Genomic DNA, 15,977 nt, shown 5'->3' on the forward strand with positions numbered 1-15,977 from the left:
TCACATATAGAGGGACAAACAGTATCTCTAAGTAAACAAACACTCACTGAACAGCAAATGTAAAAACTTGTAAATTATGTAATTCCGGTTCAACTTTAACTGTTCGTTTTAGCATTACCAGATACTTGCTCGGAGATGAGAGTACAGTTTCAATGGTTGTTGCCATGCACAATCTCATTGGCTCTTGGTCTACAGTATTTCCTTTTCAGGACAATGCATTTCTATCCTAGCGTAATTTGTATTCGATTTTCCTGTGCCTTGCTAAAGGAAATGACATCAACGCTTGCTGCCCTCTATTTTTTGCCAGCTCTGCTAAGGCCCTTATCCTACACTTTGTGTTTACCTGCGTCGCCTAGCAACATGCTCATTAGCTCTTCCCCATTGCAGCACTCCCATAGAGCAATAAGATGGCCGGGGAAGATAGTGCCTGCCTCAAACACTACTAACCACATTATGGAGACTAATTTTTTCCATCACAGCGAAAGATCTGGAGATTTCTCTTAACATACCATCATGTTTCCTGGATGATTTAGCCAGTGTGTGTGTGTGTGTGTGTGTGTGTGTGTGTGTGTGTATTGATGGAACAGAAGTCTAGACAACGGGTATCCAGCAGCTCTGTAGTTTACCGAGAATCTTCACAATGACACAGGTGGGCAGATGTCTAGGCATTCATAGATGTATGCTGGTTAATTAACAGACAACAGTAGCCTCCATACCAGACTGGTGCGTTGCTCTTGGCTAAAGTCAAGTGCTCTTGTTCGAGGTAACCAGCATTAGCCTCTCTTTGTCTATGTGAATCATAACAGCGTAGTTACAGTATACAGCTAAGCATAGAGCTGTCTTAGCCAATGAACAAGCTTGTACACGATTACGTGATGGGCCAAAGGCAGCAGTGGAGAGGGCCTTTAAAAGAGTGCAGCACATTCTAAATATGTAAAGGAACAAATATGTAAAAGACATCAGAGACTTATTATTCAGCCAGTAACAGAAACTTGGTTTATGAAATTGTATGAGAGCACTCTTAGAAACCATAGAGGCAACTATGGTTTCTTTTAAGGTGGATTTAGTACATGACAAAAAAGAGTGATTCAACTGGCAACAAATTAAAATGAACCAGTACCCGTTTTAATATACTGTGATATCCTCAATGGCAATCATAATATTTAAAATTTTAATAAAAGTAACCAAGTGCTACAGTCTCCCTTAAAAGCACATATTTATACATTATTATTAGCACTCAGCTAACCAAATGAAAGCTACTATCTTCACTTGAAGTTCAAGGGCCCTGTATGCACATTCCCACGTGAACCCAAAGCACATCTTCTCTGATGCAGCTCGGCTGGGCCGACTCGTTTCTGCTGAATCTTCTAAACGCACTGTCTAATGACTCATGGCCGCTTGATGCCAGACCCACAAACTGTCTGCCAGCACTTCAGCTCTCTGAAATACCAGATCCAAGCTGAACTGCTCTGACATAAGATGAACTGAATCCTTCAAAATATGTCTTACGCAGACATCCAATACAAGCCATATGACTTCAAAACTGAGTTAGAATACCTGATATATTATCGGCGGCTAGCCTGGGAGTATGAAGATATACCGGAAGATTCACTATTAGTGAGTCATCTGGCTTCAGACAACCAATCAATCGCTCCTGCAAATCCCAGATAAGTTAAGAAAGCAAAAGGGCAGAAACTGCTAAGTGCTAGATAAACAGAAAGCCTCTTGTTAGCAGTGCAGGCTGTCAGCAATGTCAAACCAACTACTGCATCTGTGATTTGAACAATGAGATTCCTTCCGTGCAATCCTCACCCCATATGTGCAACAGGCAAAATAGCATCACGTCTGTGCTACGATGAAGCTCGTCGTGTCAAGTTGAAAAGGCGGAAAACATTTCATCCTCGGATGAAAATACTGACCACTGATCAACTGATAACGCAAGTGTGCAACTGTGTGCTTGTGTGTGTGTGTGTGTGAGAATCAGCAGGGGGCACAAAGTGCTCCATCTGAGATTTGTGTGTGTGTGTTTGTGTCAAAGTCAAATTTACTTATATAGTGCTTTTCACAACTGCCATTGTCAGATATCTGTAAAGCCCCCCAGGGAGCAAGCCAAAGGCGACAGTGGCAAGGAAAAAGTGTGTGTGTGTGTGGGGGGGGGGGGGGGGGGTGCCCCACCTGAGCTGTTTGAGAAAGTCGATGTCGGAGCTGCTGCTGATGAGTTTGATGAACTCCTCGTAGGAGGGTGCGTACGTATACGCCTTCTTGTGGTGCTCGTTCACCTGCTCGCGATGCTCCAGCTGGGCCAGTAGCATCTGGTTGATGTAGTCGGGGTCGCTTAGCGCGTCCACCAGTGGCTTCAGCACTGACGGAGAGAAGAGAACCGCGAAATCGAACGAGATCAAATGCGTGCAAAACGCTGCAGCAAAAATAGATAAATATTCAGATACACACAAACATTTTGCTTCACATCCACAGACTTTTAATGAACTCTGCTCAACTGCGCCCAGTGGTGTGTACACACTGGTATGTATAATGGAATGCAGTGGTTTTAAATGGGGAGTTTAATCTTCCAGGGGCCTTAATTCTGTGAAAGGCATCAGTGTCGACCGCTCAGCGTACGGCCCAGAGGCACCAGACCGTTATCAGGCAACAGAGGGGGAATGGATGAGATCCACGCTCCCCTCCACGAAGCAATGGCAAACTGCCAGGCCTGAACACTCCCCTCAAACGCAGAGCCACTCCCTGCCCTTTGCTTAAGGAGAGAGAACGTGGGCATGGGCGAAAGGTTCAAAGTCTGGCTCCTGTTCGAGCTCGCTCGGGATGACAAAAGAAGAGCGCTGGGTGTTTGTAGAGGTTCTAGCAGGGCAACGGTCAAAGTGAGAGAAATGTCAACAGAAGTGGTTGCAGTGACTGAAGTTACTGCATTATTGATTTCTAAAAGTGAACTTTGTGACACCAGGAGGATTCCACCTGAGGGTTCCTGTACATAAGATGCTCTGAAAACTCTCTTTCCTTTTACTGAACTGAACTATAGTTGAACTGGAGGGTCCCGATCACATTCTTTTAACAGTACTTAAAACTTCCTAATCTAATTAGCAGGTCTTAAACCTTTGGGTGTGTGGTTCTCTGAAATTGTAAAATGACTGAGTATGTGAAACGCACTATTTGTAATAAGTCTAACTTATTATTATTTACTATTATTAAAATGTCCTTTTCCTAATGACTGTATATTAGATGGTTCCTTTCCATGGGAAAAGGGAACAGAAATGGAAGTATTAAAGCAACCCTACAGTGGGGGTAAAACACATGAACACACACATAAAAACAGAAATGACTTAGATCTGCAGCACTGGTTGCTGAGACGTTGCTTAGTAACAGTGATCAGGGAAAAAAAAAATGAATAAAAAGATTAAATTAGTTTCTTTAAGTATATTTCTGTCACCCTGCTGTTTTCAACAAGCGTGCCAGACAAATAAGCTCCCCCTCCTCTGGGTGTCTGAGCAGGCCCTGCCCACTCGACACACACCGTGGCTGGGACGAACCGTTATGGAGCTTTGCAACCTTTCAGGGCCTTTATGCGGAGCTGAGCTACAATATGAAGGAAATGCAAAGTGTTCCTATTACAATCTTGCCAAAAAATTAGGCCAGCGGAAAAAGCTACATGCACCACCTGAGCCCTCCACTTCTACAATTCTGCAATTTATTGATGCCTTGCAATGCATTGACTGACTTATCGCTTAACTGGCTCAATCAAGTTTATCTTATTAAAGTAGTACTATGCTATATGAATTAAACTGTATTAAATTTGATGGGAAATTGATATTGCTAATTGTGTTTACTGTTTGGCCAAGCGGCTGTTGCAAAAATGCATTCACAAGGCACACTTGTAGTTAGCTAGCTAGCCAACAGCAGCTGTATGCTAATCTTTCAATTCAGTTCCACAAAGTCCACCGATGTAAAATGTATTCTTTTCCGTCTTTTTCCATTTCATTTCGCTTTCTAAAGGACAACATTGCAATGCTCATTTGTCTGTACATTAAGTAGACAAAGAGACAAAAAAGGAATACTTAAAACCTAAGGCCTCCCCAATTAAATCTCACTTCAACAGTGACCTGTCACTATGCTCAAGCAGACCAAGTGAGAAAATTTGTTTGGATATTCCAAAACAAAATCAATCATATTTCTATCTGGAGGATTAAATTAATCTGTTGTAGTGGATTTCTCATCGGATTTGTGCTTTTGTGTACTCAGTGGGTCCGTGCAGGCAGACTTGGGTTCTCTATGTAAAACAAAAAACAAGAACAGCAGTCAAACAGACCAGTTGTATTAGCAGGCTGCTTTCAGCTAATTACTGACCCAGAGGAATCCCTGGTGCCTATTTGCAGCAGTGACTCACACGTTAACTGCTAACTGCTGTAAAAGTTGGTTGCGGCAGAGGGTCTAGTGTGGAGCACTTCCTCCCTGAATTACAGCCTTCCCTTCTTGTTTGAGAGCAGGTCAGTGCTGTGCGCTTTATGGCAACCTTTAATGCTTAAAACTTAGCAAGCTTTAAGAACATGAGAAAGGCAGCTTCCAATGAATGCACTTGCATGGTTGCAATCCACATCTGCTGATCCCAATATTGAACAGACATAGTTTCTTTAAAAAAATCAATTATCTACCAGCCAACATCAGTGTAGACAGAATATTATTGTGCGTCGCTCTTATACAAGAGGTATAAATATCTATGTTTCAATGCGCTGTTCTTGGTCAGGGTGGAAAAGGGGTCTAAGCTCGTCGGTTTGGTTCCGGTTCCTGAGAGGGAGCTTGAAGGTCACCTCTTGCGGCGACGACCTCGACGAGGACAAGGCGGAGCGAACGGGAGCAAGCATCGCGTGCTGGCAGCAGGTGGAGCACGAGCAGGCGTGAGCAGCAGCGCAGGAACCTCCTCTCCTCCACGGAGCTGCGCAGGCATGGGTGAAGTGGGAGGGGCCTTGGAAACTCCTCCTGTCTGGGGTGGGGTGGCAAGAGAGAGAGAGAGAGAGAGAGAGAGAGAGAGAGAGAGAGAGAGAGAGAGAGAGAGAGAGAGAGAGAGATTGCATTAGACTTCCATATGGTTAATGAGTTCTGCTGATCGATCGCTTAAAAGACAGAGAAAGAGATGAGGACATGATTGGCAGTGGTAGTAATCACAGCATTCTGTGTGTGTGTGTGTATACACACACACACACACACACACACACACACACACACACACACACACACACACACACACACACACACACACACACACACACTGAGGCAGCAGCCTTCAAAATGTTAATCAATTATACCCACTGCACTGCTAAGACAAAGGCAAAAACCACCCAGAACAGGTTGCTCGTGCGTCTTCATTAGGAATGCAATTAAATGCATGGGTGCGTGTTTGTGGTCTAATGAGAGCTGGGGGCTGGAGAGACTTGGCTCATGTGCATGTGTCTGTGTACGTGTGTCCTCAAGATTCACAGCTGAGTCTCTATCGCAACATTCCAGCTAATCCAACAGAAAGCCAGTTTACTCTTTTTTTTTTTGCCTTGCTGCTCGCCTGCAACTCAAAAGATGATGAAACCCATCAACCAGAGAGTGAACAGCAAAGCGACGAGAGATGGGATGAAAGCTAATACCCGAAAATCACACAAATCATTGTAGAAAAAAAAAAAATCCTCTTGTGATTCTTCGAGTTTTAAATCCTTTGTCATTCACCAAAGACAGCGCTCTGTTAGATAGACTCAAGACTTTGGTCACACAGTGTGTATTTGAATGACTGAACTGGTTCTACCCTCTCCTGAAATTTTAGGCTCCAGTACATGGCAAATTAAGAAAACTGAAATTACAAGTTTAAGTAGCAAAACAAATGGCACACGGTCTTGAAAAATTTACCTGAAGACAAACATACAATAAAATTCATTTACAGCTGGGAGATGACACCATCAAATATGAGTGTGACTGCTAAATATATTAATAGTCTTCAGTATCGTATTTTCATTCTCATAACCCCCTCTATTCCTATTTAATATTAACAGTTTACATTAAATATTTGACCCTGCTAAGTTTGGGCTGTAAACCTGCAAACTCACTGTCAGTGAATTTAAGGCCCTGTACGAGTTTTCATTTCTGTTAAATCAAAGGCTGACTGAGCATCTGACTGAGTCTATTCAAAACCATCAAGACCAGCCTTGGAGGGAGCCACACTTAAGATGAAAGAGGGGTGATGAAGGATGTTCATGCCATTCCCTCGGAATTCCTGGCCATAACTACTGCAGCTCAAATAAAGTTGTCTGAATTATTTAAAACAGCATTATTCTGTTTTGCTTGTGTGGTAATGGGGAAAGAGTAAATTGGGCAAATTGGGCCTAATAAAACATAATAAAAACTAATACAAGCTTGATAACATTGATAATTAGGAAATGGAAAATCTCGGGTTACTGTGCTGAAAAGCTGTACCAGGGACTATGCTACTGAAATAAATCATACCTGGTGTTGGCAGCTTTGAGTTCACAGAAATGAGCATGGAGGGTCTTGACAACGTCATTGCAAACTACGTTAACCACGTCCACCTCAGACACACGAGCCCGCAGCTGTTTGGTTATCTCCCAGAAATCCTCAGAGAGTATCTGATAGAGTTGGCCCTCATCTCGACTCAGGGACACGTACCACGACAGGATGTAGTCCCTGTAGATGTAGTCGAACACTGGAAAACAAGAAGAGATGCCTGTTTAAATGCATGCTATGGCTCATAAGAATAATACTTTCTTCAAAAAAATAAGAAAAAAAACCCAAGAAGCTCAACAAACTGCATCGCCAATCCCCGAAAGCCTTTTACCACGCCATAAGCACTTAATCACACCCCAAAACAAAGCTTCCGCCCCTACTTTGTCTCCCTGCGGATGCGTGAGCACGTCTGTGCTCATCCAGACGAGGAACGGGGGGGGGGGGGTGACCTTTGGCTCATCCCTTTAGTCTACCTGCATGAGTTCAAACGGTCTTTAACGTGCCACTCGAGCTGTCGGGGTGGTTCAATGGCCCGCTAAAGCCCTGCCTGCAGCCCAGTTGGCGCCAGCTTCAGAGATACATTAAGTAGGGAATATGGGCCTGTAAAAGAGATGCAACCAGCCCTGCACAGGCAGTCTGGGAAGGACAGAGGCACTCAGTTCCAAAGTGACAGATGGCATGAGGTTGGTACTTCTGCCAAGAGATTACAGACGACTGCAGACTACTGCAGCGGCTCTGTGAAGTCATCTGTTTCCCATGCCCATGCTGAAGCGTTCGGAAACTGGGTTAGCGCAGCAAATTTTTCAAAGGTGAGCGCAACCACAAATTTTACCAGTGACCTCGTTTTCTTTCTTTGCTGATTAACAAGAAATGTGCCCATGTGCATGAAACGGTGCAACGTGGCTTCCACTCAAAACCTAGCCTTGCAATACTTTGTTAGAATGTTCTTTTCAAAGGCATCAAATGGCGCTTTGATATTGCTCGAGTAATCATCACAGAGCAGTAATCCAATGGCTCTTAAAAGCATAACCTGAACAGAACCTCCAAAGTAGTAGTCTAATATTTGCGAGAAACAAACTCCTGGTTTGCTGAGGAATAATTGGAGCAGGCTCAGTGAATTCAGCACTGTGTAGCTCGCTGCCTCAATGAGAACAGCCTCCCCCTGCTTTGTGAGTCATGCTAGAATGGTAGCGACTATGCTTCAGTGCTTCTACAGGTGCTGCTCATGCTGTTCAACCGAGCCTGTTAGGCTTCCGGGGGGGAGGGGGGGGGAGGAGAAGAAAGGGATGAGGCTGAGAGAGAGAGAGAGAGAGAGAGAGAGAGAGAGAGAGAGAGAGAGAGACAGAGAGGAGAAAGAGAGAGGAACAAAGAGACAGAGAAAGAGAGAGAAGCAAAAACATGTGAGAGAGAGAGAAAGAAAGATACGAGTGAGTCAGTGAGACAGAGGGAGAAAAGAAAGAGAGGATCCAAGAGACACATAAAAAGAGAGAAGGAAAAAGATTGTGTGTATATATATATGTATGTGTGTGTGTGTGTGTGTGTGTGTGTGTGTGTGTGTGTGTGTGTGTGTGTGAGAGAAAGTGAGAGGAGACTGGGTTCTTCTCAATTTGTTCAGTGTACAGAGGGTAGATATTAACAGATTCAGATGACAGACAGCAAGCCAGTACGAGAGAGAGACAGAAAGGAATACCAACTTTCATAAGTGCCGGACATGTTTACATCAGCTCGATATGCCTGATAATTCCCATTATCCAATTAGTTGAGAGCATGGAGACTGGGTTAAACTGGGATCCTGGAGATAGAAGCAGGGAGCAAGACGCTGTTGAACACAAACTAGGCATGTGGGATCTCTCAGGCACGGCTAAACCACAGGCTAAAAGCCTGGCAAAACACCAACAGTCCGCTTCAGTCATGAGCTTCTATTTACATAATTAGCAAGTAATTTAATAGACAATGCCAAACAATACCATGCTATCACAATGCACAGAAATAGTACATTAATACAATTTAACCTAAATGACTCATCAATAGCCTAATGAGTTATAATATAACGTCCATGTCCCTCACCAGGGGTCGTACACTGGGCTTTATACCATCCGCTCTGAGCAGGGGGTTCGTTAACCATGTGTATACTCCCGATGGCCTCACCATGCCATCCGACTTCTGACGCTTCTTGTAATGAAGGCTGAAGGCAACAACCATACCTGGGTCTCAAACCCAGGTCCAATAGGTGGTAAACATGTGCCCTGACTACCACACCCAAAAAGAGCCAGCTCTCTGGCATAGCATTCCTCATTGAAATAATCAAAGGATCCCATAAAATGCCATGACAAATGAAGTCACTTTCTAACTCAAAATCTATTACTATTTTCCATATTGGTAGGAGACATTTTTTCTCTTCACCATATTGAGGGTTTCCAGTAAAAGTTCAGTCAGTCCCCGGGGGGTTTGAGGGATTGACATCAGATCGCAGAGAGCTTGGCCCCAGAGGATGCTGGCCAAAGCCTGAATGCCAAAACACAGGCCGCAGTTACACTTGAGCAACCTGGAGTGACTGCATCGCTGAAAAAAGGGCTTTCAAAGTGAGCAAGCGCACCGAACCTGGGAGCAAACCACTTTTTTTTTTTTTAAAGCATTTAGATGACGCTTTTGTCCAAAGCATCTTACAACTATGACTGAGTACAACTTGAGCAATTGAGGGTTAAAGGCCTTGCTCAGGGGCCAACAGTGGCAACTTGGCAGTGGTGGGGCTTGAACCAGCAACCTTCAATTACAAGTCAAGTACCTTAAGCACTGAACTACCACTGCCCACGTCTGGCCCTCACTAAATCAACTTCTCTCCTATACTTCAGTTTCCCCTAAATGTAAATACCTGCAGATGTAAATGTGACAGCCTTGTCCATGGTGTGAATGACATCAGATGCCCACACTGTGATTCATAGACAAATTACAGAAAAGAGAAGGGGCCCAGAGACCAGGCTTTTCCATGTCTGCTACTACTGCCTCCACCTTTGTGTAGGGTCTTTATACAGATCTTTCTTTAGATCCAACAGCACACCTAGAATATTGCCTCGCCATGGTTCTCAGCAGACACAGTGCAATACTGTAATAAACTGAAATGTCAAATGCAATCTTTTCCTCAATGGGAGATACAGATGCAGACTCTGACAGAGGCCGCAACTCAAGCGCTGAAGTTCACTGAACTTTTCACAGCATGAATAAATACAGCAAAGGCAAGATGTGAAGACTCTCATTTATCGTTTTTGTGGTGAGCACAACTTTAGAAAAAACAAGCCTGTAGGGCCCCGAGACACCTCATATGATGACAAACAGAGCATGAGGAAAACTGCCTATTGAATTATTAAAGAGAGACTTTTGTTGTGGAACAGAAACCATGCTCCACTCCTCTCCCTCCATCTCTCTCCAGTTCTTCTGCTCCAGTTAATTAGATTCTTACATTATGCACCGTCAACTGGGCCGTCAACCGGCTCAAATCTGCTACTTCCCTCCACGTTAGCAGTGAGGTGCCAAGTTCTTGCCATTGTATTGTGTCAGCTGTGTAACACTCAGAAATTCCCATAAGCTGTGTTACCTGCGTCAGTGGTAATACAGCTGCATGTGTTACCAGTCAGCAGAGACAACTTTAAATGTCAGGTCTCAACACGAGTTCTTCTGAATCCGTATCAGAGTGTGTCAGACTGTGTCCGCACGTCTGCCTCTGGTTTTCCAGGCAAACGTTTTCAGTAAACCTTTAATTGCTGTGTTTGGCAACCATGCACTGACCCTTTTCGTCTGAATCTACAACAGCTTCCTGTGCTCCTGAGCACTTAGCACTGGCGGTGCCAGTTTCTGCCTGGCCAGATGGAGCCAATTAGGCATGGGGCTACACCACTACGGTATTATCACATGTTGCCTTCTCTTTCAAAGGAGCTGCCCCTAGAAATAGGTCGCATTAGAACATTTTTAATCCTGGCCCAATTTTTTTAAAAGGGTTTTTTTTTGGATGCTGCTTCAATAACAATCACGGATTAGCTAATGGGAATAATAGGTCAGAGGGTGGTGCGAGGCAGCAATGTCTGCATGTGTAAGCAAGAATGTAAACATGGAGTCATCTGTGTCGCTTAAGGCGATGCACTTTGCTCCGGATCAACAGGCCTCTGTTGCCGACTACAAGGCATGATTGAGTCCACACTATTGCCTGTAAGCATGAATGCCTCATGTGCTTGGCTTCTTTTAAACGCAAGCGTGGGGCTATGCTGGGAGGTTAAGAGCGTGTAAGGAAGTTCCATGCAATAATGCCAGAACATCTGCCACTGGTGCCACGGTCCCTGTTCCCTAACAGAGTTAACTGGAGTGTGAGCTCATTCATATTGCAGAAACTCAGCCCAGCTGGACATCAATGGACTTCTACTGAATGCACGTAATTTCCAGTTAGCCTGGAATAACAGCAGAGTTCTCACCTGCACAAGGACAAAGGTGCAAAAACTATACAAAGGTTTCACAAAGGACTTTTAGATGGCAGAAATGCTCAAATCAAATTGTCCTTACCTGACTGATTCTTAAGCACACTGGGACATACCTACTTGTTGAACTGAATGCACTATGCAAATTAGTACATAACCTTTTTTCAAAAATGAATCAAAATTGGATAATTTGATATTTACACTTCAGAACATCTGAATGTCTTCCCAAAAAAGCCTAATTTTTGGCACTTGCCATCAACCTTGTATGTTCTTAGGTTGGCAAAAACATGTTCTTTTTAAAGTTGTTCATCTGTCACACCAGTTCCAATTTATTTCAGGAAAGTAAACTGGGTGACACCAACTGGGTGACATGAAATATTAAAGGCAAAAATCACTTTTTATATCAAGAAAAAGAAAGACCCTGTCACTGAACTCGGAGATGAATTGTTTGGCACAGGAAACCAGTGACACGTGCTCCAATCTCATTTTGCCCATAACGGAGGGATGAAAAAAAAGAAAAGAAAAGGATAGAGGTGGCGGAGAGGCACAGCATCCAAAACATCGGGGGGGGGGGGAGATTCACCCCCCGACAAATCACATACCGCGGTAGAGCAGCTCGAGGCTACACCCTCAAAGCGTCAGGCTGGATGCGTCGGTCCTGATTCACTTCTCATTTGACGACACAAACGGTTAAGGCTAATGTGAGCTGCAGGTATGCAAGCAGCAGAGCAACCCATTTTGTTCACCGACATGTCACGGGCATAAAACGGGAGAGAGGGCGAGATGCCGTGGGTTGGGCCGGGTCGCAGCGTTAGAGGAAGGAAGAGGGAGAGATGAAGGGCAAAGGTCATCGGGCCAGCACGCACCCAGACTCTGCGATTCTTAGGCCGCTCACCAGAGCCGGTTCTAATCAAAAGTAAATCTGTGGTTAAAAAAAAAATTCCATTGAGACAAAAGAATCTACCCTCTTCCTCATTCTCTCTCTGTTTGCCTCTCACTGTGTCTGTGTCAATGACACCCCTATCCTTCATACGCTGAGATGACAAGTGAGGCTTGAGAGATTCTGACATTCTTCCTATTTTTCACCCTTTCACTTGAAAACAGCTGCAGCAGACAGATTTAGTAGATGGGTCTCTGTTCTGCTATTTTTCCTGGTAATGGCTTTTTTCTCTAACTAGGCTGACGTGGCCAAGAGTGACTTTTTTTTTAATTCACTGTGCTTCTAAAGGACCTCGTATGACCTCAGCTTCAGGCTCATTTGCTTACTGTAAATGACATGCGTCTGACGCGTCATTCACAACAGATCTTTCACCATGGGTGATGCAGGCCAAAATTCCTCTGCATTCCTGTAAATGGATAAGGCGACACACCTTCTTTAAGGGCTTTATCCACGCTGTGCGACACCACTACACGTCTGGTCTGTGCGGAGTCCAGCAGGGGCATAGAGAACCTTCCCTGTAGAAAATGAAAGAGAGGTGCAGATGTCAGCTGCAACATACACTGCCAATGAACACATCCCACCTATAAACAACTGGCAACTCAACCAAAATGCACATCATTGAAAATAATGAAGCCACCTTTACTTGTGTGACAATGTGAAAGGGTCATTAATTATGGATCACATTGGATGATCTCTTATCAAATATCTTTTTTTTTTTTATCTCTTTACTGGATTTTGCAATCTATCATCATTTCAAAAGTTATTATAAACTGCAGATTTTTCACTAGCAACATTTGATAGCTGTTATACATGTAGATTTTTAAACCCGCTTTTACCTGTTAATTTAAGATGCTGAAAGCAGTTAGGAGAAAACATGCTTCTGTAAAGTTTTCCACAATATCAGCATACCCATACCCAGCGTACCATTTGCACAATCATCATTTCCTAGGCTAAATTATTATGAGCAAACCACGCCATACACCTGCTAAGAACAATGGTCAATGTGCTGTTGCTATTGTTGTAAATCCATAGCCAGGCCCAGACAGGATGTTGGAAATCTCCCAGTTTCCCCCAGTGGTCTGGCCTGTTGCTTTCCAAGGCCCAGTGGATTCCCACCATCCACCATACTCTACTCTCCCCAGAACAGACAGTTTTCCCAGACTAAATGGCTTTCCCAGTTTGACCCTGTACATACCAGTGTACAACATCATGTTCACTCAGTCTGCATGGAGTTTTGGAAAGGCTTTTTGTGGTACATTTACTAAATTAACCCAAATATGGTAAAAAGGTTGGCCTGTGTTTTAAAACTTTGTTCAGAGAATTTATCCAGGAATAACTCTGGCAGCATCAGCAACTGCTGACCGCAGCTTAACGGATCTTGCAGAATGACGCAAGCACAGGTTCTCTCGTGCTTTTACACCACGGCATTCTGTTACTGCTTTGCCCTTTCAGCACCACTTTTCTTAGTGCCATCTTTCTGAAGTTTTATCATGTTGTTCTTACCCCAAGTGTGTGCACTGTGAGGACCAATTTTCATTACTGGTCTTTGGCAAGGCATGTTGACATCAGATTACTTGTCTTACAATAGCAATTAACAGAATCAATGTTAAGCATTTTACAATTGGGCATGAAACAATATTCAATATTTAAAATTTTGTAAATCAGCAACACACTTTTAGGAACATTTTCACTAATGCACTGTAATATAAAGGCAAATAAGCAGAATTTTTTTTAACTTTTTTTTTTTTTTTTAACAATGCACATTTCCTTCAAACTAGCTTTGCTTGTATGCGATGCATCGGGCATTTTAAAAGAATCGTATCACTGAAATCTAGTAACAACTCGATTCATATTTTAATCAAACCAAAGTATGGTGTATAATTTTTGAAGGTTGTTCTGCGGTTTAATTTCGCATGAAGAACTTATTAAACGTGGCATGGAAATTAATCACACATGAACTCAAGTTCATGTGTACAAATATAAAGTTGTAAGTTATACTAAAAAACCTAATCCAATAATCAAAGCTTTCAACCGCATAGTATGGTGGCGTGGTAGGTGAGTGTACAGAAAGTAATGCAACAATGATCGTTTCATATGATCCAGAAGCATCCTTACCATCAATTTGTTGAACAAATCCAACAGGTTTGGCGACTGCCTCTTAGAGGGGTCAAATGTAGCTATTTGGGGGGCAGTCTTCTTTGCGAGCAACCCCAAACTCCCCAGCAAGAAACAAAGCAAAGCGAAGGACAGATAAACGAAGATCTTGAGGAAAAACGACGTTATGGTAAGTCCTCCACAGCCAAGCTGGAAAAGCACCGCCGCCGCAGCGATACCGAGGGCGAGAGCGGGGAAGACTCGGAGACACGAAACGGCTGAAGCGCTCGGCATGGGGGCATCGGCACCACCGCCGCCGCCGCTATCGGCTCTGCTGCTGTTGCCATCGGGATGCATTCTGCTGGAAATGACATGTCCACCGAGGCGCACCGAGGACAGACTTTATGCCCCTCGAGTTTGACCAGTTTTTTAACATCACCTCGTATCCACGTCTGTAGGCGAAGGAGCTGCGTTGCGTGAACGTAGCGAGCTAGCAAGCGTCGTTTACTTCGGCGGTCGCATCTGAACTGTAGGGGCAAAAAGCCGTCGTGACTGTGGACATGCTACAGGTAAACATTAGTACGTCGTTAAGATACATAAAACACGGCTAGATATCCTTGCCATAGACCTTGCCAGTTTGCTATTTCCAGTCCTTGAATCGATCGCTTGCGTATCGAGCAAGTGCACAAAGTAAATGAAGCCAGACCGCTAAGCGACCCGTGAGGCTCTGATGCAGTTAAGATAGCTGTCTTTTCTGAATTAGTTAACCTGGTTAGCTAGCCAGATAACCTAGCTAAGCATCAACCCAAACGTTTTTGCTGCGTACACCTCAATAAAATACGACGGAGTTTTCAAGGAATTTTGGTCACATAGCTAGCTAGCTAACCCAGTTAGCCTAAATAGCGTTATCTGGGTTAATTAGGTCGCCGGTAGTTAACGCACAGGTTAAGGTATTTTAATGTCTCATTGCTTAAATTTCCAACTCCGCATATAAAAAGAAAGGAAGGACGTTAAATTCACACATTCTGTTTATGGCATGTCCGTTGCAACCCGCAAACGGATACCCCCAAATCCAAACTGTAGCTAATGCAGTTGAAGAATAATCCTAATCTCGGACATTAGCCTCCGATTTGGTCAATATAGCCTTTGTGGGCGGGAACGCGTATCCAAGGTTACACGTGAGGCAAGTCCACCAATCAGGGCGAACTCCGAGTCGTGCTTCTGACGTAATGGAATAGGCCGAACAAACAATAAACATGTCATGAAGACGATATGAAGAGCGATATAGAGAATAATAACAGTTTTGTGAACGTATAGTATTATATAAACGTGCAGCAGTTGTACAGGACACACGGGCAAGAAGCGAAATTAATTTAGGGTTTAGCTACGTTTTACCAGAAGGTAAATCATGCCTAATCATTCCAAAATGTCTAAGACTGGTTTTGTTTTTCTTTCGGTTATTTTCGTGGGTACGACATTTGCATGTTTTATATATTTATAAACATTTGATATATAACGTCTTTACGAAATGAAAACTCAACATATTCCCCCGTCATTTTGTAAAATGAACAACTAGAATACAAAAAGTTCAGTCTTATTTCACAAGTTGAATGTGAGATGTTACAACAACCACGAGCAATATTTGTAATATTTTACAAAACCATACAAATGTATGCTTGTGAGGGTTCCCTAAAATATTATTCGTGGTTGTTGCGACATCTCACGTTCACAAGTTGAACGTGAGATGTCGCAACAACCACGAGCAATATTTGTAATATTTTAAAAACCATACTAATGTATGGTTGTGTGGGTTCCCTAAAATATTATTCGTGGTTTTTGCGACATCTCACGTTCATCTTGTGAACATCAGCACAGTGGCCACAAATGTCGTGACACCCTAGTCGATACACTCATCATATCATGTGTTAGGCTTGGGTGGTGCGAAAGGTGCACCCCCAAAGCTAAAATGG

At 43.5% G+C, this 15,977-nt stretch overlaps 1 protein-coding gene across 6 annotated transcripts in view; it reads right to left on the reverse strand.

Moving 5' to 3' along the window:
- Window positions 1–15,169, reverse strand: part of snx25 (sorting nexin 25) — a 28,390-nt gene extending 13,221 nt beyond the window's left edge. For 2 of the 6 annotated variants that reach the window (XM_081698514.1, XM_027017139.3), the window contains exons 1-5: window positions 14,029–15,168; window positions 12,344–12,428; window positions 6,493–6,709; window positions 4,818–4,990; window positions 2,176–2,362 (exon numbers count right to left, since the gene is read on the reverse strand). In XM_081698514.1, the coding sequence (XP_081554640.1) occupies window positions 2,176–2,362; window positions 4,818–4,990; window positions 6,493–6,709; window positions 12,344–12,428; window positions 14,029–14,364 (998 nt within the window). In that variant the 5' untranslated portion in view covers window positions 14,365–15,168. Of the gene's footprint in view, window positions 1–2,175; window positions 2,363–4,817; window positions 4,991–6,492; window positions 6,710–12,343; window positions 12,429–14,028 lie in introns of all 6 variants that reach the window. The other 4 variants (XM_081698513.1, XM_027017113.3, XM_027017130.3 and 1 more) reach the window with 4 other exon arrangements.
- Between the last annotated feature and the right edge of the window lie 808 nt (window positions 15,170–15,977).

This window comes from Electrophorus electricus, chromosome 16, assembly GCF_041902795.1.
Source record: "Electrophorus electricus isolate QZ-2024a chromosome 16, ASM4190279v1, whole genome shotgun sequence".
NCBI lineage: Eukaryota > Metazoa > Chordata > Actinopteri > Gymnotiformes > Gymnotidae > Electrophorus > Electrophorus electricus.